The following is a 24,758-nucleotide window of genomic DNA, read 5'->3' on the forward strand; positions in this document are numbered from 1 at the left end:
TTGTAGAAAGTAGAGGGATTCTCAAACCCAGCTCTATGGGTCTCCAGGGGTTAAGAAAATCTTTACATTCCATTCCTTTCTCTGAGCAAAGTCAACACTGAAGCACCATTTAACCTAAATCCAGTAATTAAATAATCTCATCTTGATCTCATGATCATTCATATTTTTTCTTTTTTGTCATTCGAAGAGAAAATAAGTATATGTCAGTGTTTAGCCGAACATACAATAAGTACCTCAACTTGGAAAACCAAAGTTTCCTTGCAAAATCTGTGAAGTTAGCTCTGCCATCAACATCATAATTATTTCATACAGAGTGATTCCAGCAATACGGGTGCCAAAGAACACTTTAAAGTATGCATTATGTTAAAAGTTGTTAAAAATTCAAACTTCTAATTTCATGACATATGCAGTTTTATTGTCAGCAATAGTTCCATACTATCATTTTTGTACTTTGCTTCTTTGTTGTTGACTTGTAAGTGTTGAGTTTTCAAATAAATGAGCAAACGTTTGTTCTTATTGGACCACGTTGTCACCGACTGAGCTAAATCTCTGAATGTTCTTAGTGAATGTCTATAATGCTGTTTTTAGGCGAAATGCTTTCTACAAGCTGCCTTCAGTAGGATATCTTTATTTTACAAAGGCTAACTGTCTTACCAACATTTGTGATGGGAAATATATACATACATATGTAAAATATATATTGTACATATAGGTATATTACTGCAAAAAAAAAAAAACCTGTTTTCTGGACATTCAAAAGTACTTCATCTCACCAGGCATGGTGGCACACCCCTGTAATCCCAGCAACTCGGGAGGCTGAGGCAAGAGGGCAGCAAGTTCAAAGCCAGCCTTTAGCAGATGAGCAAGACAATTTGAGATGCAGTGACACCCTGTCTCTAAATAAAATATAAAAAGGGCTGGGGATGTGACTCAGTGGTCAACCACCCCTGAGTTCAATCCCCAGTACCAAAAAATATATCCTCTCAGTAAGGTCATTCAATATCCCAACTTCTCATACACAGTACTTAATTTGGGCTGGGCACTAGAAAAATGCTTTACACACATGCTCAATTGTAATAGTCAGGTTAACTTCACTAGCTGGGTATGAGTTCATTTTATTTATTTATTTTTTCTTTTTAATGATTTTTTTAAAAAAATAAATGACAGCTGAATGCATTACAATTCTTATTACACATATACAGCACAATTTTTCATATCTTTGGTTGTATATAAAGTATGTTGACACCAATTCGTGTCTTCATACATGTACTTTGGATAATGATGTCTATCACCTTCTAACATCCTTGATAACCCCCTGCCCCCTTCTTTTCCCTCCCACCCCTCTATCCTATCTACAGTTCGTCTATCCCTCCCATGCTCCCCCTCCGTTTCATTTTATAGAAGAAGAATCTGTGATGGAGAAATGAAATAACCTGCCCAATATTTTCCCAACAAGCAAATAGCAAAACTGGCAACTCAAACCCACCATATTATACTGCCCGTGTTTTGAGCCCTTTATGGAAAACCAGGGCATCCACACTCTGAAGCCCTTCACAGTATATTTAGTTCAGCCTCTGCAGTCCTCAGATTTCTCATCTGTAAAATGAGGGCACTGGAGGGAATGATCTCAGATATTTTTCTGCTTTGTAAGGGACACAACAGAAACCAACACACAATTACCAAAATCAGACTGGTGGAAAGCAGGGAATGAAATTGTCCAGCAAAATCCCAAGTGCATTCCAATTGAGTCTGTAAGAACTGAATATGCCTTTGGGCAAAGTTTAATCTTAGCCACTTTTCCAGAGATGGACATCCACAGAGAGGAGGTGCACATACACGTTAGTTAGTTTCACCAATTAAAATTATTACTCTCTCCTCCAGGTAAAAATGCAAACTTCAACATTTCTCCAGCAGTAACTGGGAATACTGTGAGTACTCTCCAAACTGAGAAAGTATGCAGTGTGCCCAAAAGGGATTATTAGACTATATTTCAAGAAGGTGGGAGTTATATAACACAGACTTGCTTTGGGGCAGTATTCAACACATTGATTAAAAATTATTCCTGGCTTTTTATCATGTAATAAAAAGAAGTTATTATTATCATTACCATTGCCTAGCTGTGTGCATGCAGAAGTCCCCAGCAAAGCAGCATGGTGACAGCCATGGGGTGGAGATACCCCTTGGGTTCCTAGTTAAGGGCCTAATTGGGTCTATTTTAAAGGCTGGTTGTAGCAAAGAGGAATTTTTGCCTTTGATCACGACTCCCCAGATGCCTGGCTTCATGCTGAACTCAGAAGCTTCCCCAGCACAGTCCCACTGAGGCAACTATGCTGAGGCAGCAGGGCCATTTCCTGTCTGCAGCTCATCTCTAGGCTTCCAGGACTACTGCACAGGTTTGACCTTCTTTAAAACAGCCCCCATTCTCCCATCCTCCATTTGCAGAACTATGAGAAAGCAGTTCTTGACAACTCAAAAACATTTGAAGCATCCTCATTCTCAGGACTGGAGGAACTGGGAAGGAAAAGATATAGGGACACTTTATATTATCTTCCACAACCAATGTAATCCCTTCCATCTCCTCTGGCTTTCATTCCTATTTAATTCTAGGGAAATGGCTCCTGTTTTCGTCCTCTGGTTTGCGTTTCCCAGGCCCACCCTACATTTTCTTGTGTTGCCAACTGAAGTCTTTGGCAAAGGTTGGGAAGGAGGACAGATATTAAAATGTGAGCTAGAGAGACCCAGATTCTAGCAGCATTCCTACTGGAGAACATTGGATTATGGTGGGAGCTTGGTTTTTGTGGCACAGACAACCTGTGCTGCAAGCAGCAGCTGAAACGGTAAGTGCTGTTCTTATGTTAATGCTCAACTGCCCTCAAAAGATACTTAGATAATTTTCATCAACTGACTCACCTCAAACACCAGTATGGATGGGTTTTGTGTTAAGCATGGAGACTAGAAGAAAATAGATATCATCTGTCCCTTAAAGCTTCTTAGCATTCACTTGAACATTTATTAAATGCCACATGTATGCTCAGCAGATTTACCCACAGCCTATATGTATAAAATGTATTTGTGCACTGGTCTTTTTTTTTTAATTTTTTATTGTTGGCTGTTCAAAACATTACATAGTTCTTGATATATCATATTTCACACTTTGATTCAAGTGGGTTATGAGCTCCCATTTTTACCCCATATACAGATTGCAGAATCACATCAGTTACACATCCATTGATTTACATATTGCCATACTAGTGTCTGTTGTGTTCTGCTGCCTTTCCTATCCTCTACTATCCCCCCTCCCCTCCCCTCCCCTCCCCTCCTCTCTCTCTGCCCCCTCTACTGACATTCATTTGTCCCCCTTGTATTATTTTTCCCTTTCCCCTCACTTCCTCTTGTATGTACTTTTGCATAACTCTGAGGGTCTCCTTCCATTTCCATGCAATTTCCCTTCTCTCTCCCTTTCCCTCCCACCTCTCATCCCTATTTAATGTTAATCTTCTTCTCATGCTCTTCGACCCTACTCTGTTTTTAGTTACTCTCCTTATATCAAAGAAGACATTTGGCATTTGTTTCTTAGGGATTGGCTAGCTTCACTTAGCATAATCTGCTCTAATGCCATCCATTTCCCTGTAAATTCTATGATTTTGTCATTTTTTAATGCAGAGTAATACTCCATTGTATATAAATGCCACATTTTTTTTTATCCATTCGTCTATTGAAGGGCATCTAGGTGGGTTCCACAGTCTTGCTATTGTGAATTGTGCTGCTATGAACATCGATGTAGCAGTGTCCCTGTAGCATGCTCTTTTTAGGTCTTTATGGAATAGACCGAGAAGGGGAATAGCTGGGTCAAATGGTGGCTCCATTCCCAGCTTTCCAAGAAATCTCCATACTGCTTTCCAAATTGGCTGCACCAATTTGCAGTCCTACCAGCAATGTACAAGTGTACCCTTGTCCCCACATCCTCGCCAGCACTTGTTGTTGTTTGACTTCCTAATGGCTGCCAATCTAACTGGAGTGAGATGGTATCTTAGGGTGGTTTTGATTTGCATTTCTCTGACTTGTGTGTGCACTGGTCTTTATTAACATTTTTAGTGTACTACAAACCCATCCTTTCTGGTCCCACAAAGTCTCCTCAGTCATTAGTACTTTATCCTACTGTCCAGTTTCTTCTCCCAGCTCTTCTTTAATGCCATTTCATCACCAGATTATAAGTAAGATGGCATTTGAAGGTGTACAGAATGGGCATCAACTGAACTATGGTCCACTATGGCATTTTCATTTTGAAGTGAAGGAAAGAGGCCCAGAGAAGTATAATGACCATCATTAGGAACACAGGAAATGTGTGGTGGGACTGCAGTCAAGACCCATACACCCTGACCATTAGCATAGGCTTCCTTCTATGGAGCTTCTGGCATGGCTGAGGTTACATACATCATGCTTCCAAGAGCAAACAGAACATGCCCAAGATAACACCAGTATGATCCACACTTGGTGAAGTATGTGCATTGGTCTGTCCTCTGTGAGGTTACCCAGAAAGAGGGTGTGTGACCACCACAAGGCGCTGTCATCACAAGGCACCCATGGTCAGGCCCTTAGCTGCTCTCACCTATCTCACAAATGGCCTCAGTGGATAAATGAATTTTACAGCTTTCTGACTGGTCTTTCTCCGACTACTAATTCATTGACACCGTATGTTTTCTCTTTCAAACTGATGATGTCACTCCCTACTACCTTCAGAATGAAGTCAAAACTCAGGTCTAGTTTGCAAGGTCCTTCATGTATGAGGCCAGTTCTCCTCTCCAGTTTCCTCTCCTTCTCCACCTTCCACCCTCTGTTCCCCATACTTTCATGAGCTGCTCATGCTGTTCCATGATCTGTCACATGTGCAGGTCCTTCTACCCATAGCATGTTTTCCTCCCTTTCCCATCAAAACCCCCCTAATATCCTTTATATTTCCCAGAGACCTCTAGCAAGTCTTTGCTGATACCATTGCCTTCCCCACCCACTCTGGCTGGAGTTCCCTCCTTGTAAATACCTGTGTATTGCAGGTACCAAATTACATTTCAAGTATTTATTTCCTCCCTTAGACTGTGGGCCCATTGAGAAAAGAACTAATTTGTAGTCTCAGCCCTAATAGAAAGTTAAGGACATTGCAGGCTTTATAATAACAAAACAAAAGGTACAGAGTTAGTAAACAAAACTCAAGTCCATAAGGCTTTGCTGACCATAGATGAGGGTCAGCCATGGCACCAGGCACATGATCTCACCATACACAAGGCATACCCACAGAAACATCACCTAGGATTAAAGATAGAGCATGATCCTGAAGCTAAGGGTCTCTGCCAAACAATCAAGATCCCTGGGCTGTGCCTTAGTGAGTACTGAGCAGCGAGCATCTGAGCCCCAACTGGGGAGCCAGGATCAGCACTGTCTAATAGGGAACAGCTCCACCTGCTGAATTCCTAGGCATTTTCTTCTATCCCTTCAGCACAGCTTTCTTCTAACCTAATAGGAGTGGTTACAGTTTTTAAGAAATGACAGGATCTCAGTGGGGACAGAGAGGCATTTTGTATTCATTCACTTGCCTGTATTTTGTACAGGATTATAAGGATATATGCATGACAAATATCCACACCATCTATTAAGAAGGAGGAGGAAAAAAAAGAATGGTTATGTCAATATTCCAAGGCTTTCTGCAGTTCCTCCTTTAAAGAATTAAGTCATCAGGATGTGTGGTACTGTTTAATCTATCTCCCTCTTCAGCAAGGTGGCAATGATCTCAATCCTCCAGTGGAAGAAGGGGGAGGTGTGAAAGCATTCAGATCTCTCTACTCATCCATCAGTGGGATAAATACCAATGCAAGTGTAGGTGGTGATGAGATGGGGTGAGCAATAATGGAATGGATTGTCTGGAAGTTGCATCTTGGACAAACACATGGAGCATTTCTTTGTGGCACAAGTTAGTTGAACTACCAGGAATACCAGGAAAAGCAAATATTGCTGAATTAAATTACCTAAAAAAGAAAATGAGGAGTCTGGAGATGGGCCAGAGACCAGCAATTTCTGGGAAGGAAAGATATCACCAGTCTTCCTAGATTGTCAGATTATAGAAATGGGTCTTGTCTAAAGGATGTAAAAGCCATTTATTATCCTGGTTTTCTGTCTTGATAGTGGTCCAAATACTGCATTTTGAGAAACTTTGTCCTACACTAAATCACTGTGCAGATAAATTTACCTGCATGCATCAAATGTTTTAATGAAGAAAGAGAATAGGTCTTAATTATAAACCCATGATTTTGTAAACAATCTACCATAAATAAAATTTAAGCAGGCCCCCCAAAAAGAAAGTCCATTAAAATACAAACAAGTTGGCTACAGGGTAGTTTAAATAATAAATCAAGGTCAAACAATTCAAGTTTATTCTGACTGAATTAAAGCAAATTAGCTCTTAGGGTGAAATACAGCAGCTTGCACACATTCAATCTAACCTAAACAGTCCCTAATTTGCAAAAAGAATTCAAGGACTCCTATTAAAATCGAAAAGGAGCATTTTCCAAGGGAGAGAAGGAGCTATTGTAGAAAGGAATGATCCCAAATTCTCCATTAAATTACTATTATTTGAGCTCTACTTTTAAGTTAGTGCTTTAGCTACTACTTGATTTTAAATCGTTCTATCATTTTACTCTTAAACACACAAAATGTTTGCTTAAGCATATCATGGGGACAAGCATCTTGGTTTTCACAGAAAAGCATCACTACGTTGTTAGTATACACTTATTAATAGAATCTTTCTCAAAATTTGAATACAAAGCAAAGACACTGACATAGCTGATGATACAGATGCAGAGACTAGAATGGAAATACATGCGTGGGTAAATGTCCTTCATGAACACTCACCATACTAATTTACTAATATCCATGGTAAAGAGTAGCTAAACACATCTCTTGATAAAGATTTCTGTGAAGACATTTTGACACTATTTTTTTTAAATTTTTTTTTTAGTTTTTGATAAGACATTTATTCTATTTATTTATTTTTATGTGGTGCTGAGGATCAAACTCCGTGCCTCATACATGCTAGGCAAGCGCTCTACCACTGAGCCACAGCCACAGCCCTTGACACTATTTTAATCATGACAACTAGTACTTTGTTGTCTAAAAATGCTTGACTTATTATAAAAAAATGTTTCTCCTTATTTTGGTGAATTAGCTCCTAAAGAATGAGTAAGTTTGTGGAGTTCTGCGAAGCTGAGCTTCCAAAAGGTACCTTGAATCATAACCTCTGAAACCTTAGAGAGTCAGTGGACAGACCACCATGTACCAAGACCATGAAGGGTCAGGGCTACTACTGGTTTCACCATCATTAAATCCCCAATGTATGCCTAAGCCTGTTATGGATTAGGTACTCAATTAATAATCATTAAATATAGGAAAGACCTGAGGTTATTTGAAGATAATATGTCATAATGTTCTAAATAATGTAGAATATAATGGTGAAGAGCTAAGTAAGTCTTTTTGACCCCAACTACCCCCAGATTCCCAGCTCTTCATTCTACCATCTGCTATATAATGTGAGCTTGGATGAGTTACTTAAGTACTTAACCTAGAAGGTCAAGGGAATAATGACTATACACACTTCCTATTGTACTTTTGTTCATAGTTTTCAATTCGAGGGAATAAGAACAGTACATAGTTTCTATTGTTGCTGATATGTGCATCACTGCAAATAGTATTTGGCCCATAGTAAACAACCAGTAAGTGTTGGTTATTATTATTTTAACTATTGCCCAAGTCCTCAACAAATAGCAGTGTTTCCCTGCCTTTCATTGAAATCCTGTCACTCCCAAACCCAGTTGGAAAACCCAATGACTCTCAATTCACTCCTTCAGCGACATGTGCCTGAAAGGAAATATAGATTTCACCCCAAATCCTTTTCTCATTGTCATCCTGCCCTCAGTTCAGTCCATCATCACATTTGTAATTTTCTCTCTCACACAATGTAATATGTCCTCATCGTTTCTCAAATATTCTGGTCCTGCCTGACTCTGTATCATGGGGGCTGGTTCTCAATTTAGCTCCTTAAGTTAGGAACATGTAGTTATTTTCTCCCTCAGGCCTGAGGCAACGCTGGCCCCTACCAGCCAGCTGGATGGAGCATCAGGCTTCATCAAATCACATCCTGACCCCTCTGCTACACGAAAGCTGTGGCCTCCAATGCAATTTGAATTATTTGGTCTGAATCTAGGCTTCTCACTCTCTCTCTCCCTCCTCCTGTCTGTCTAATTTTGGGCCACTTTTCCAGAACAATTTGGATGAGGCAACCCAGATAGTTTATACTTTATGAATCGGGACAGTGAAACATATCCAGGCAGCCTATCTTTACGGTATATCCATCCTGAGTATTAATCTTCTATACCCAGAGAAGTCAATAAAATAATCCTGTACTGCTTTAGTGTTCTGAAAAAAATATATGCTTATTAAGCATCTCCTATGTGTCATACCCAGGTATATAAAAATGAATGAGATGAAGCTCTGTCCTCAAGGAATTCACATAAAACAGATTTTATTTAGGGTTTGGAGAGTGGCATAGGAAGGCCGACCCAACACAGAAGATTAAATTGCTTTTCATCAAATTCAGGTATTTCTTCTTCTTGGGAGTAATGGAGAAATTATCAGAAAGGAGGTAATATCCAAATGAGGACGTAAAGTATTTGCAATAGTTGTGAGCATGTCTGCCTTGTAAGCAAAGAAACCAAATCAAAGGACCACTCTCAAATTGGCCTGCAAATGAAAACTATGGGATCTTCATGTACCTCACTGCTGACATCTTCCCCAACCCTCTAAATCAGGGGTTGCCCAACTTTTCCTGCAATGAGTAAGAGAATGGATAGTTTAGGATGATGGGCTGTAGAGTCAACTATGCTGTTGTACCCAAGCAGCCACAGACAACACGGAAATGAGTGAACATCTCTGTGTTCCTAAAGCACTCTACATCAAATTATGTTTATGTGTTGCAAAATATTCTTCTTCTGATTTTTTTCAAGTTACCTAAAAACGTAGAAACTATTCTTAGCTTGTGAGCCATATTAAAACAGGTGGCAGGCCACGTGTGATAGCACACGCCTGTTATCCTAGGGGCTCAGGAGGCTGAGGCAGGAGGATGGAAAGTTCAAAGCCAGCCTCAATAACAGCAAGGTGCTAAGAAACTCTGTCGCTAAATAAAATACAAAAGAAAGGCTGAGGATGTGGCTCAGTGGTTGAGTGCCCCAGAGTTCAATTCCCAGCAACCCTCTCCCCCCCCCAAAAAAAAGGTGGTGGGATGCAGATTTGGCCTATGGGCTGTTAATTTGCAAAACACCACCCTAAACCACCTCAAATCTTACCTGCAACAGAAAAGTAAATTTCTCTTAAAAATACTTTTAACAGAGGGCTGGGGGTGTGGCTCAGCGGTAGAGCACTCACCTAGCACGTGTGAGGCACTGGGTTCAATCCTCAGCACTATATAAAAATAAATAAATAAAATAAAGATATTGTGTCCAACTACAACTCAAAAATATACTTTAAAGAAATACTTTTTGAAGATATTTTCAAGTCCTACATATAGGTTAAGAGGTACTAGGGTGCTTATAAAGTTGGTGAGCTTTTAAAGCAAATAGAATCTTCTTCTCCTTTCCCAAAGATTTTAATCTAAACCAAATGATATCAAGAGAGCTTCATACAAGAAATTGAACCAGGGTTTATGTGACTAGAAAGGAGGCCATTCCTACTCTTTGGGGACAAGTCATTTATGTATCTCAGGATATATTTAGCATCATCCAAAAAAGTTTATTATCAAGTCATTTTTGTCTTAAAATGACAGAAGTCCTGAGTTAATTCTTTATTATGGTAGCACAATATGTTAGGTAAAAATTCCTAAGTCACAATACTCTGAAACCAGGAGTGGACCTTGTAATAACATCTCAACAGCAATCTGTCTCAGTGTCATGTTCAAGGAAAGAGTGGCAGTCAAAGGCCAAAACAGCGTGTCTTCAACTTCTCAGGGGCCAGTGAGCCAGTCCTAAGAACAGGAGCTCCCTCCGTCTCTGGCTGTATCTCTCTTCATCAGCTCCCTCCTGTCTTTAATTTTTCTTATATTAAGAAAGTACACAAGGAGGATAAAAGGGGTGAACCAATGAAAAGCTAAGTTTATTTCCTGGGAATTTTCTATGTATTTGATGTGTATATGCTATGTCCTCTGGGCAAGATGGAATTAATAAAGTCTGGATAACATTGCTGTGGAATACTCTACTGCTTTGTCTCACTGTCTTAAAAACATCACACTCCAATAATAAATGTTGACCATTTTTGGTAAGTGTGAACGACTTTGTCCTACTGCACATCAATCCCCATACTGATTTAGGAAACATATCCAAGAAGATGACAAAAATACCCACCTTTAACTCTTTCAATGCAGAAACATACAGAATATCTTGGAGGGGGGAATCTAACCATTGTTTATTTAGTTAATCAAATGTTATTGTGATGAGAAGAAACAACAACATTTTATAATGTGTGTGTGTGCATGTGTGTGCATGTGCAAATGTGTATGCATGCAGGATGTGTGCATGTGTGTAAGATTTGGGGGAAGATTTATCACTCTGAAAAAGATTCCTTTGTCTAGTTTAAGGCTAACATCTTTATAGAACTTTCTAAAATGAGGAGTCCAATTTGATATTTTAAAATTGGGTTGGCCTCAGTTCCAAAGGAACACTGAGACAAAGAAATAAAGGGCCATCATAATGACAGCTTGTGGACAGTGCTAATAACTTCAAATGAACCCAAGACCAAAAAGATGGGTAGTTAGAAGCAGCTTTCATAGGCTTTCCTTCCAACCCAATTTTGTCTGCAAAATTCCTAATCTTGTATAAAACCCTAGCTTAAATATCATTTCCCTTTAAAACTCTGCTCCTGCTTTCAGGCAAAATTAGTTGTCCCCCACCCCTCTTTGCTCCCACAGAATATAGCACAAAAACATAGTTATTATGCACTTATCACACTAAATTGCAATTAATATGTTTATATATCTGTCTGGGTGCACCAGAATATGCACCTTCAAGGATAAGGATCAAGCCTTATGCAACTTTGCATTGCCGGCACTTAGCACAGCTCTGACACAACAGTCACTGAAAGCATGTTTTAGTATTTTTATTATTAAAAAATGCATACCCATGTTAAAAATTAAAAACAGCACAGACTAGTATAAAATGAAAGATGAAAAGCTATCTTTTCACCATCCAGATGACCAGTCCCACTTTCCAAAAGAAAACACTCTTGAGTGATTCTTAACACACACTGCTTCCTCTTCACACCCTGCTAACTTCTGTGACTCTGGAGGCCACTGCCCATGCAATGGATGTCCATGCTAGCCACTTGACATGGCTGGGTGCAAAATCCCTCAAAGCATAAGGGCAGAGAAACTGTGCACACTAGGAAAGGTACAATCTGCTTAGGACTCAGATATACTCTGCATGTTTTTGTGTGTGTGTGGCAGTAGGGGTCTCACTGGGCATGTAATCCTTTGCCCAGCTATTGCTAGGTACTTTTTATGACTTGACTGTGTTACAAATTCTCTCCACTCAATGACATTTTTCCTCTCTTATTCTCATCTCTTACTCTCCTTTTTTGTGATTTTCTCCATGATTCTACATGCCCCCATTGCAACTCTCTTTATCTTTCAACATACCTTTCCCTGTCTGTGGTCTCTCTGTATCCATCTCTAATTTTTTTCTTTTTCCTCCTCTTTCTCAATCTGCCTCTACTATCTGTCTTGATCTCTGTCTCCCTTTACCTTTCTTTATCATTCTCTCTCTCTCTCTCTCTTCTCCCTTTCCATCTCCCTTCTTCTCCTTCTCTGTTTCTTTCTCTCCTTACATTCTATCAATGTTTCCATTGCCCTCCCCTCCCTCTCTCTCCCCTTCTGTCTTTTTATCTCTCCTTGTTGGAGATCTCCTTCCACCCAGCTCTCACAGTCAGTCAACATCCACACCATGGCTTTCTGAGACTATCCAATATTTCACTTTTTAGAGTAGAGGTTGCAATGTTGCACATGGTGCCTGTGTTGCTATGGATTCACACAAATACATGGGGCTGCATATCATTATCCTGTATGTTTTATATGTACACACCTCACATAAAGATGGAAACCAAGATCAAGACAGAGGTTGAGATCTAAATGGAAAGATAGGAGATTTTATTAGGGAAGTGGAGGTCACTAGAATTTCTGGAATGTGTAGTCAGGTTCATGAAATTAACTCCAGAATTCTTTCCCCAGGCAACAATCAACAAAAGGCTTGGTTATATGTGCTTCTGTGTACCCAGGGGAGAGGCACTGTGATTTGCTTCTGCTAAAGCCCTGTGCACAGGACTCTCTCCCAACAAAAGTGATGAGCAGCAGAATGGGAGATGTGAATGTGAGCTCTTTGTCTGGTTTAGTTTCCAGGAATGTTCAGTTCTCACAAGGCCAAGTTCAAAAACGTGTTTGCTCTCTTTTTCATTTCTTTTTTTCACTTTAAAAAATAACTACAGCAATGCTGTTTGCTGAAAAACAACAAATAAAGTAGATCAAGGTTCTAGGGATTAGACCAGAGACCCTGCAGCTAATAGAAGAAAAAGTAGGCCCAAATTTTCATCGTGTTGGATTAGGCCCCGACTTCCTTAATAAGAGTCCTAAAGCGCGAGAAACAAAATCAAGGATCAATAAATGGGATGGATTCAAACAAAAAAGCTCCTTCTCAGCAAGAGACAATCATTGAGGTGAAGAGAAACCCTACAGTATGGGAGCAAATTTTTACCACAAGTACATCAGAGGCAGCACTAATTTGCAGTATATAGAAAGAACTCAAAAAACTTAACACTAAAAAAACAAATAAACAAACAAACAATCAATAAACAGGCTAAGGAACTGAACAGATACTTCTCAGAAGATATACAAGCGAACAACAAATGTATGAAAAAGTGTTCAACATCTTTAGTAATTAGAGAAATGCAAATCAAAACTAAGATTTCATGGAATCCCAGTTAGAATGGTAGTTATCAAGAATACAAGCAACAATAAACATTGGCAAGGATGTGGGAGGAAACGTACACTTATACATTGCTGGTGGGACTGCAAATTGGTGCAACCATTTTGGAAAGCAGTGTGGAGCTTCCTCAGAAAACCTGGAATAGAACCACCATTTGACCCAGCTATCCCACTCCTCAGTCTATGCCCAAAGGACTTAAAATCAGCATACTGTAGTGACATAGCCACAATAATGTTTATATCAGCTGATTCACGATAGCTAGACTATGGAACCAACCTAGATGCCCTAGATGAATGCATAAATAAACTGTGGTGTATATACATAATGGAATATTACTCAGCATTAAAAGAGAATAAAATTATGACTTTGCAGGTAAAAGGATGGAGTTGAAGAATATTATGCTAAGCGAAGTAAGCCAATCCCAAAAAACTAAAGGTTGAATGCTTTCTCTGATTAGTGGATGCCGATCTATGATGGAAGGGGGCATGGGAAGGATGGAGGAACTTGGGATTGGGCAAAGGGGAGGATGGGAAGGAGTTATGAGTACAGGAAAGATGGTGAAATGAGATGCACATCATTACCCGAGGTACATGTATGGTTGCATGAACGGTGTGTCTCTACACCATGTACCAGAGAATTGAAATGTTGCACTCCATCTGTATATGATGAACTGAAATGCATTCTGCTGTCATGTACAACTAAGTAGAACAAATAAGAAAAAAAAAAACAACCAAAAATTAAAAAGCACTTACAATCCCAAGATTCATCATAATCATATGCAAACATTTTGAGTCATACACTTCCTTTATTTTTTTATAAAAAATAATTATTTTATACTATATAATAACTGAAAAAAATTGAGCCCATAGTATGCTTAGGTATTTTTTAGGACTTGGAGTAGATGAGAAAACAACATAGACAAAACAATCTCTGAATTCATGGGCCTTAGCTTGTACTATCTGTAATCTCTCTCTTTTTTAAAAAACTTTCCTTTCTGGCATTTTGTGATGGCTTTCCAATTCAAAATATATATTTATGTAATCAGTTTTTTAATGGCCTCACTAATCTACCACACACTTGCACAAGGTCCTGGTTGTTTGAACAATATGAAAATCCAGTTTCTCCCAAACTAATACCAAATAAAACAGCAAATATTTAGTAAGCGAGTATTGTGTATCAAGAGATAGAGATGTTGAGAGGGATGCCAAAAACATTAGGAGAGAGTCCCAGCCCTCATTATAAGATAACAGAACTGGAGTGAAAGAGGATAAATGCATAAACAGAAGCAATATCATGAGCAATGTATCATAAACATCTTTAGTAGACCACAGTTTAGCACAATGAATATTAGGATTAATAGTAACAAAATCATGATGATAATAATAAGCAGATAACTCGGACTGTATACTATTTGCCAGATGCTTCCTTAAGCATTTTTATATATAGTATTTCTTTTAATCATCAAGTAGCCATAGAAAAGTGCACATTAATATAATCATTTTACAGAGAAGGAGACTAAGGCACAAAAATACAAAGTTAATTGCCCGAGTTCACTATCTCATAGGAAGAGACCCAGGATTTTTACACAAGTCACTCAGCATTATGGTATATTTTAAATGAAGCACTTCTTGTCACCAAATTGGGTACTCTCTGTGCACCCTGGTTGTGAGACACCAAGGAAAGATAATTTCTTAGGATACACTGAATGACAGAAATATTGCTTGGAGCCCGTGTGGTCGACAGAAAGCTGCACCAGATCTTCACCACTGGGAGTCAGAGTTTCCACTAAAGAGCTGATAGAAGCTCCAGACTTCAGCTTTACATGGGAGAAAATAAAGCATACCAACACAAATTGAAATTGTACAGATAATGGAAGAGGTTCATAAACTCTTGAACTCATGTGCAAATCTTAACGAAATGATTCTTAAATTTGAGTGAGCCTGAAGAATTCCCTAGGGAGTTGGCAAAACATATAAAGATTCTTGGGGCCCTGTTTCCCGTCAGGGGATTCAAAAGCAAGTCTCATCAAGACAGTCCCCTAGGAAATGCCTACTGTTACTTATGAGAGAGCCCATGGCTGTGCAGTTAAAATCTCTGTATCTTTCCAGTAAAATAAAAGTCAGGATAAGTGGGGCTATATATGAGTTTTTTAAATTATGTGGTTGAATGTGTCTAAATTAGCCTTTTTCCCTTTTAGGATGTTGATCAAGATTGCATAGTGGGAATTGCTGCGATGAGGGGAGAGCCTTTTTACTCTTAATGCCAATCTACAGCCCCCTGCAGAGGCCCTGGAGCAGAAGGATAGATTGTCCATGATTGTGTGTCTCAATCGCCCCTGCACTCTGATTAGGGGAAGATGACTAGAGGCATCAATCCATTGGCTCCAGGGCACAACATGATTAGCTGGTTGTCTGATAACATGATTCTTATTAGCACTTTCTTTAAAAAGCGTACAACTTGTCCACACTGTCACTCTAGGGTCATTAGCCAGCAGGGAGAAACCGAATAGCACATCCCACACATCCTCCAGAGATAACAAGATGACACATGTAACTAAGCCCAGGCGAGCCACTCATAGGGATGGGCAGAGGTTAGGGCTTTGATCCGGCTTCATCATGGAGAAGCTCATTTCCAAGTAAAATGTCATTGTTCCACGACCCTGAGAATGGGGTGATGTGACAGAGAGAGGCCCACATTGTGTCACTCACTCCAAAACTTTCCTTACCACCCCTCTGCACTGACTTGCGGACTTATGACTAAGACAGTAAAAAATAAACCTATACAAAGAAGAAGGATGATCTGGTAGGAAGAGTTTTGGAGCCAGAAAGGGACAAAATCAAATCCCAACTCAGCCACTTCTTCACCAGGCAACCTTGAGCAAGTTCTTTAAGTCTGGACTTCCATGGCTGCAGACGGAGGATGACGGTACCTAGTTTGTAAAGGCATTGTGAGGACTGCGTGAAATAATTTGGTGTCCCAGAACATACTCCAAGGAAACCGGTTCACTAAATTGTGGTTATTGACGTTACTATTAAGACAGGCTTCTGTGAGCATCACTGTGTCTTAACTAGATACAGGGAGCTGTCCCTAGAATTCAGCAAATTCTCCTTTGCTTCCTTCACCCCAAAAGATAAAAGTGAAAAAAAGCAATAGCTGGTGATTCAGTGTATTTTTGAGCAAGTAAAATCCATTAGTATCAGCTGGTACTCCTCCAGTTTGACTAATGCTGCTCCAGAATGCAACACTCTAGGTTCCCTGATTGAGGCCATGTTTCATCCTATTTTTAACAAGATTTTACCTGCTAAGACAGTTAAAGACAGGAAGAGGTGGCCATATTCCTTTTATCTCCCAATCCCCTATTGCAATAAACCCAGCCATAAGTAATCTCATCTCTGAAATCTATTAACAATAGAATGCATATGGTAGTGAGACTGCCAGAAATCTCACTTCCAGAAAGTCCCATTGTGTCTTTTAAGATCATTTTTCAAAGGCTTAAACAATACCAAGAGCATGACTTTTGGTGAGGCTACCTGCTCTGCAGCCTAGTACAAATATCCTGAACAGCTTGAGCCTGGAACTAGCATTCATGTCCTCTCCTTCCCCTACCTACAGTATAGAATATGGGCTCCACAACTAATCCACGCTTCTTCACACAAGGACAAACCTATAGACGCAGGTGCACACGCTTTGCCCAACCACGAGGCCAGGATACCATTGTTCTTATACCTGCCTGGGGTGGACCAAACCAAATGGTTCTGACCTTCTGCTAACTCAACTGCTTAATAGGAACAGCTTGGTTTTGGACATGTGGACAATATTTGACTTGCCTATCTTATAGAATTGTAGTGAGAATAAAATTTGAAATAATAGAATGTTCCAATCTTTGAAAACGAAAGCATTTCGCAAAGAGGAAAAAGGGCTATATCTGATCTAAAGTGGCATAACAATATTCAAGAGTGCTATAGAAATAGACACAATATCTTTTATACACATGTAAAATCTCACATAGAATTTGCTGCAAAGCATTCCTGTCCTCTCCTTCCTTCCCCTACCTACAGTTTAGAATACGCTCTATTCTTTCATTATAAACCTTGCACAGTAAGATTCCACCTTTGTGTCTTGCCAGCTGTTTGGCGAGTCCATCAATCTCATCTGAGCAGAGTTGGTGCTCCCCAAGAGTAACCTTATACTTTCATGGAACCCATCCACACCTGGTCCTGACCACAGCCCTTCTCAGCCATCCCCTTTGGCCCTGTAGAGACACCATGTGGCCAGTTTCCCTTCCACAGGGTGCATTCTCCATCCTCTCCAGCCAGTTCCAGAATAGGAATTGAGACATACACAAAGACAGGACAAATATTTTACATACATTTAGTGACTTCACATAAGCTGGCAGGGAGCCAAATTAATTTATTCCCCAGGTAACCTGGCCTGGGGTGTTTCTGATCAAAAATTAAACAAAAGAAAACTCTTTTGTAAAAACTGCAAGTGGAAAATGTCAAGGTAAAAATGAAACAATCATGAACCCAGCTGAGACTAAATGTGCAAATAAGGGCAGTTGTGTCTTTCAGTGGGCTCACAGGTTTTTATTTTCTAATTGGCCTTGGAATATACCCAAGCTTATTACAAAATTGGTGTGCATATTTTTTTGCTCAATAATACTAATTTTAAAACTATTTCTAAAAATAAAAACATTAAGCAGAGTTTTAAAATAACATAATTTTTAATTAAAGTAGTACTCTCCTAGATATAGATAGTAATGTAGGTCTTTTCTCTTGAACTTTATTCATGTCATCCATTCAGCTCAAAATTCCTTTTCCTAATCTCCAACTGTTTCTTAAAATTTTCTCTGTATTTCAAGGTTCCATCAAAGTTCCCTCTCTGCAATAAAGCTTGAAGACCACCCCTGCCAAGAGATTCTCAGCCGTCACTGGAACTCCTCAGAGAACACACATCCCTCACTGTCTCTTAGTAGGAGCCTTTGGGTTCAGGACCAAAAGCCCTTTGAGGGCAGGATGATTTCATTGTGGTGCTCAACTCCCAAATCGCCCCATGCTAGTGACTGATGGATATAAGGAATTCAGTAAGTATTTGTGGAATTAAAAGTAAATAAAATTCATGTAAGGCTCTCAGCATCCTGCCAGCACACAGAAGTCATTCCTGACATGTGTGCAATTATTATTCTCATTAGTAAATTGTATTATTCCACCTGTTTGTGTAGCCTCACTTACAAAAGAGTTCTTAAGGATCCTCTTTTAAAGGATGTGGAGAGTTCCCTGAGTTGATATTCGTGTCAATTTACTCTAGAAAATCCCACTGAATATCTAAGAGATGCTTAGTTTTCAATTCACTTGAGTCTTTTTCTCCCCTTTGATTCAGAGATAGCATGTTCCTCAACATGAAGAGGTCATGCAAAAAACCTATAAACTGTGTTGTGCTGAAAATCTATGTGCCCAGATCTACATGAAAACCTTCTTAGATCCAAAAGTTCTCAATTTTCCATAAACAGATATGTACATGAACTGTGAGAAAAGGAAAATCATGTGAAATGAAAAGTTTGCTCACTCACAGGTCAAAAATGTAGGTCATTATATTATTTCTCCATCCTCAACACTCCCAGTACAATCACTTAAATGTCACAGGTACCCAATACCTTACAGGTTGAACAAAGTATTAAATTAATTTTAACATGTAAGGGAATTTAGTGGTGTTCTAGTCTCTTACTGTCATTTCACAGAGGATAAAAATGTTGACACAAAATTTTAACGTGCTTTAACTATATACACAATTTTTGTATACAGTCAGGAATATAATCCAAGGTTTGTAATTTCCAGTGAAGAACACTTTCTTCACCTAAAAAAAAGTACCATTTATTGAGCACTTACTATATACAAGGCATTTCCCTTACCATATCTGATGTCAAAGCTTCAGGAAAAGCCTACTGAAGACAAACTTCATTGCAGATGAAGAGACTGAGGCTCAAAGAATTTAAGTGTCTTGATAATGGCAAGGAGAGTCAAGATTTGAACCCAAGTCTGTTTGTTTCCCATACTACTACCTCCAGTGTAACCTCACATTAGATTTCATTAAAAGCATAAAATATCAGTCAGAGAAGGAATTGTGTGGGCTTGCTAAAGAAAGCTAAAATCTTTTTATCATTTTGCTTAAAAAACAAAAAGTTGGGTCAAAACAAACAGCCTACCAAAATACATAGTTAAATCAAGCGTGTGATTCCAAACTCATCTATAAGATCAGATTTGTCATTATTTATTCCTGCAGAAAAACATCTGAAAGCTGAGTGATCACAGGTTACCCTCATCAAATCACCAGAGGCAGACTGCATGTCTTAGAAAGATGAAGAGGTGGGCAGAAGAGAGAAAACCAGATCACTACCTGAGGTAAAGAGCACCACGCGGCAGGCACATATTGAAATCCTTGCTTTTCTACAAGGAGACAAAGCTTCCAGCCAAGAGCACATCCTCCCCACCATCAGAAATCAAGTCAAAAGAGGATGACTTTTCTGAAAGGTCTGGGTTTTTCTGTCCTGCTTTAAAGTCTACAGGACAAGTCATCCTATAGGGTTTTAGAGTTGAATAAACCTGAGTGCCAGTCCCGCTCTTCCCCTGAACTGCTGATTCCTCTTAGCAACTCATGTAGCCTTCCAGAGCCTCAGCTTCCTCCTCCATGTAATGGGAACAAGAATACCTACTCATGACGTTTTCATGAAAATTAAGTGAGATGATAAATGCCAGGCATCGACCTGGCCCCTCCTTGGCACTCTGTTTACTAAAGTTGGATGGTAAATGTCAAGTGCCAGGGCAATTAAAGGCAAAGAGATCCATGAAAACCAGCCAAATCACCATGTCCTTTGATAAATGCAGCATTAAAGATATCATAATGCCAACACATAAATCAAGTAAAAGCTTCTGCTAACAAATCTTTTAACACTATTGCCAGTGAGAAAGAGGGGGAGTGGTGAATTGAAATATTCAAATTAACTCCAGCATAAAAATATGAAGAAGAGATATTAATGCTCATTACCTACTTACTACCTACCAAGGATTTTTTAAAAATTTGTAAGTGTAGCACTTTGAAATCCCAGGGAAATAAGGAATAAACATATACACCATCATGCACACACATATAGACAAATATATTTTTAAAACTCTAAGGATTACTATATAAATTTAGATCAGGGCACAGCATGCCTGGGATGAGTAGGGTAGGAACAATATGTTCTTCCTTACGCACCAAGCTCATGACAAATGATTCATACCCAGCACCTTTCATGCCAGAAGATCCCCCCAGGTGTTCTACCAACTCTAGCAACGGTTTCCATCAAGCAAGAAGACTGCAGTATAGAGGAATCACATCCCACCCACGGATGAGGCAAAACAGTCATGTCTTTACACAACCGCACAAGTCCAATGGCTGAGGGGGCAGAAGAGAGAGGGAAGTAGGTGAGTGAACAATCTAGAATCCCTCACCAGTTTGACAGGCAGCCTATAATTACCATACATTTGTACCTTGAACACAGGTGTTATTGTAATCAGAGGCTCTTCTTAGCGTTGTTTTTTTTTTTTTAGTTAAAGGTGAGACAGTGTTAGAGGATTGATTTCCTGTGTCCCTGAATGGATTTATAAAAAGATGGGAGCCCCCAATTTTGCCCTTGGGTTTAAGTTATTGGACTTTCATTCTGGGGGGATGTGAGAGAATTCCGAATAAGTGTAAGGGGTATTCTTGGTAATTAATTTGATAATCACTGCCCCCACTTTAAAGATGAGGTGTTCCATGCCCAGAGCACAACAGACTTGTAATGGTCAAGCCACAAATACACAGCATTAGAACTCTATAGTCTCTGCTCTTTTTTTTTTTCAAAAAGTTGCCAGAAAAGTTTCTTTCTGCCTTCTTTCCCTTTAAAAGCATTTTAATCTTTGTGTCTCCTATGAGTTTGGTCCAGAAAAGTAGTACTAGCTTTATTTTGGAGATCCTGGATAAAAACTATTCCTCTTCTCCAATATCTGCATGCATACATTAAATATAAAAAATAACAATTGTGTGCAATGAGCAGGGAAGGGACAGGAGAGGAGAGGGGTGATATCATCCAGAATAAAAGACTTCAGAGGGTAGAAATCTCATCTCATTAGTTAACAGGATTGGACTGTTCAAACCTTAAACACTCACCACCTTGATTGTTTTCCACATTACCTCAGACTTGCCTGCATATTTTAAGCCTTGACCCTAATAAGCCATACTGGACTTATAAGCACCATTTATTAAAAAAAAATATTAAGGGCTGGCAGTGCTTTCTGCCATTTCTTAAGTGGAGGTTAAAATTTGCCAAAGATATATTCTCCTTTTCTTACTCTTTCCAAGATCTTTCAAGACAGAAACTAAAGTAGAGGTCTAGTGGGTAAGTGATTTTTTACAGCTCGAATTACATTAAAAGCCAAAAATATCTTGAGTCCAAAGTTTTTTTTTTTTTTTACTTCTTAATACAACATGATCTAACATGTCTGATGTGTTTAAAATCTCCCCCTAACGCCAGAGCTGTGCATTCATCACTTAAAGAAGGTGAAAGTTATTCCATCAGTCTAAGAAAATTCAAGTTCAAATTGCAGAATTAATTTTTTTGGCCATGATATGAAAGACATGATAGTTAAGGTACAGGATGAGGGCAAGGGTGTTCAGGTTTGAAAGGAAAGAATTTCATCTTCAATTATTTGATTAAACCACTCCTAAGAACCATATAAAAACCACAGCCTCTGTCACGAAGGCTGCATTGTAGGGAAAACTCTGCTGGTACTCTCAGGACAGAGACATCAATTCAAAATACTTTGTATCCCGATTTGCCTTAGTACAAGGAATCTGTGATGATGGATCATATTTTAAAATGCTCACAACTCTAATTAAAAACCGGACAATGAGCACAATAGACAAAAGTGGCAGTCGACAGGGGAAATTTCTGGCTTTTAAACCCCCACAGAAAACATTTCCAAAGGTTGTAATAGACTGTGCACCTTACAACCTCTACAACCCCAATGACCTGACTGAAGCTGAAACCTGGATTTTTTTTTTTCATTTTATGTCTTTGATTTTTAGATTCTTCTTGTCTATTCATGGCAGCTCAAAGAACTTTCCATACTTTTAAATTGTTTGGGTCAAAGCTAGTTCTTTGGTATTTCAGCTCATTGAAGTTTTTGGGTTCAGTTGAAACTGTAATAGCCCCCTCAGAATGCAAATACACAGGGTTTTCAAAAAATCTAAAACCTTCCCTGACATGACCATGCCATTGTACCCCCAGTCCTCTGGAATCCCCTCCTGGAATCCAGCAATGGTTTTCCTGCCTTCATAACAGAAATGGCAAGTCTTTATTTGTGCTCCTCACTAGAGGAGGTCAGACACTGGGGGAGAACAGGGAGCTGTTGTCACTGGCATATATCTGATCTTCCTGAGACTGATCATGCCAGAGAACAACCACTCTTTCATGAGCTGGAAAGCCCCAGCTCTCAAAACACACTTGCTAGTGCTGTTAGAAGATGCTGGAGAGTTCCTGCCCTGAAACTTGCATCCACTCCCACTCGGTCCCCCAAACAGAGAATCCAATAAAGGGCACCTTATATTCCCCTGCAGTCCCCCCATCCTGTGAAGAAGGGGTTAGGAGTGCCACATAAAAATAAAATAAAAGCCCCCATATATAAGTCTTCTTGATCAGACTTGAGCCCGTCCATAAGTCTAGCAAGTAAAAGGAAAGTCACAGTCACTTGAGGCACTGTCCATTTGTCTGGAAATTTAACCCTTTCATGCCTACACTGAGTACTTTAACCCCCTTGTCGGCCTGATCTTCATTCTACACACCTATACCACCAAAAAGAGAAAAAAAGAAAAAGAAAACACTAGTAAATAGGGATTTGCTGCTCAGTTGGAATCTTCCTTTGGGATGTGGAGAGGGCTCTGATGATTTGGGTAGGAGAGGGAGGTGGAGGTTAGCCTCATAGTAGGTTATATTAACTCCTGAGGGAGGAGGGCAGAGAAGACTTCAGTTTGCAGGATCTCACAAGACCCATTTCCCCCAATTCTCCATCAGATCAAACAGTGGACTTTAACCCTTTCCATCTTTCACTCCTTTGCCCCCAGTCCCCATCTACTCACGCTGCTGTTGTGGCCGGACCAATGGACCATGGCTTGGTTGTGTGCGGAGTCTCCTGTCAGTGCAAACGTGGTGCTGGTCAGTCTCAGCTCCTCCATTCGGAAGCGGGTGGCTTTGTCCAGGTCCCGCTCCGGAGTCCCAAGCTCTGGCTGCCCTCCGTCCCTCAGTACTCCCCGGGGGCTCCTACTGGAGCCCTCTACCCTTTCTGCCTTCTCCTGAACCGCTCCACTTCGTCTCCTTCGGCTGGAGCGTGCGGCAACCGACACCGACGCCCCGGTGCCCCGGGCCCGCTCCAGGGATAGCGCTCGGTCCCCGGGGGCCACTGCAAACAGGGGGCGCACAAGAAGCGGCAGGGGCGTGGCAGGAGCCCTGCCTGACGGTCCTTGGTGGAAAAAGCCCCCTGGGGTCGTGGTCCAGCGTCCAGCCGAGTTGGGGTGCGGTGGGGGGCAGCAAGAACCGCTGCTGCAGGCGCCCGGGGCGCAGAGGACCAAAAGCCCCGCTCCGGCGAGAAGCGCACTCAGCCGGGCTGCGGAGCTGCCGCCGGCGCCAACTTTTCCCATCGCGGGAGCAGAGAGGAGCGGAGAAGGGGTCCCAGACCGAAGGAGGCGGCGCGGGGCTCTCCGCTGGCGGCGGCGGGGGCAGGTGCTCAAGACCCCAACTCCATCCAAGTTGGGCCGCGGTGGGGCGGGTAGAGGAGGCGCCGGGCAGGTGGCGGCCGCTCGCCGGGGCTGGGCTTGTGCCGAGCGCGGGTTCGGACCGAGCGAGCCGCCGCCACGCGGGGGTGGAGCTGCACTGAAGTCACAGGCGGAGCGGGCGCTGGCGCGCTGGCGGGCGACGCGGGAGGGAGGGCTGGCGCTGCCGGGGCTCCGGGCTCCGCGTCCCGCCGCCTAGCTGCGCTGCGCACCCGGGCTGCGGGCACTGGATGCACCGCCGCGACCCTCCCCGCGGCCTCACAGGCGTCGCCGCCTCCGGCTTTGTGCCCCCGCGGTCTGCGGTCTCGGGTCCCAGTGAAGAGCTCGCGCACCCTTCCCGTGGGGGCGGCCGGCCCAAGGCTCCCAGGCTGTCGCTGTATGGAGGGTTAATTTATTTATTTATTTTTCCTGTTTTACCGTTTCTATCAGTCTCTGCTGCTGTTTCCCTTTTCCTCTTTTTCTGATGTTCTCCAGTTTAGGAGGTAGATGGGTGGGCTCTTCCTCTTTGCCTTTCTTGTTCTCGGAGGGTTGGCGCATCTCAACCTTTCTCTGAGCAGAGCCTGGGTCCCAGCAGCCTGGGGGAGATCCCGGAAAGGCAGCAGCAGAGAGTGATGTAATTAAATGATCTCGCGGACTTGTGTGTGTGTGTGTGTGTGTGTGTGTATTTAGGGGATTTTCCATCGATTATTACGCTTAGATTCCTTTCCTGATCTCCTAAATCACTGTATTTGAACCCAATCTTTTTGCCTACAAACATATTGGAGAACACTTTTCTAAACCAAGGTTCCACTTGGAGTTTTGTAGGCATAATAACATTTTGGCTTCACTAAGGGACTGGAAACTCACTGAAGA

At 40.9% G+C, this 24,758-nt stretch overlaps 1 protein-coding gene across 6 annotated transcripts in view; it reads right to left on the reverse strand.

Moving 5' to 3' along the window:
• Positions 1 to 23,993, reverse strand: part of Sorcs1 (sortilin related VPS10 domain containing receptor 1) — a 477,793-nt gene extending 453,800 nt beyond the window's left edge. For 4 of the 6 annotated variants that reach the window (XM_046450463.2, XM_046450461.2, XM_046450464.2 and 1 more), the window contains exon 1: positions 23,217 to 23,892. In XM_046450463.2, the coding sequence (XP_046306419.1) occupies positions 23,217 to 23,774 (558 nt within the window). In that variant the 5' untranslated portion in view covers positions 23,775 to 23,892. Of the gene's footprint in view, positions 1 to 23,216 lie in introns of all 6 variants that reach the window. The other 2 variants (XM_046450466.2, XM_046450460.2) reach the window with 1 other exon arrangement.
• Between the last annotated feature and the right edge of the window lie 765 nt (positions 23,994 to 24,758).

The sequence above is a fragment of the Marmota monax genome, unplaced genomic scaffold (assembly GCF_021218885.2).
Source record: "Marmota monax isolate L192 unplaced genomic scaffold, Marmota_monax_Labrador192_F-V1.1 WCK01_AAM20220418_F8-fsc00004, whole genome shotgun sequence".
Taxonomy (NCBI): Eukaryota; Metazoa; Chordata; class Mammalia; order Rodentia; family Sciuridae; genus Marmota; species Marmota monax.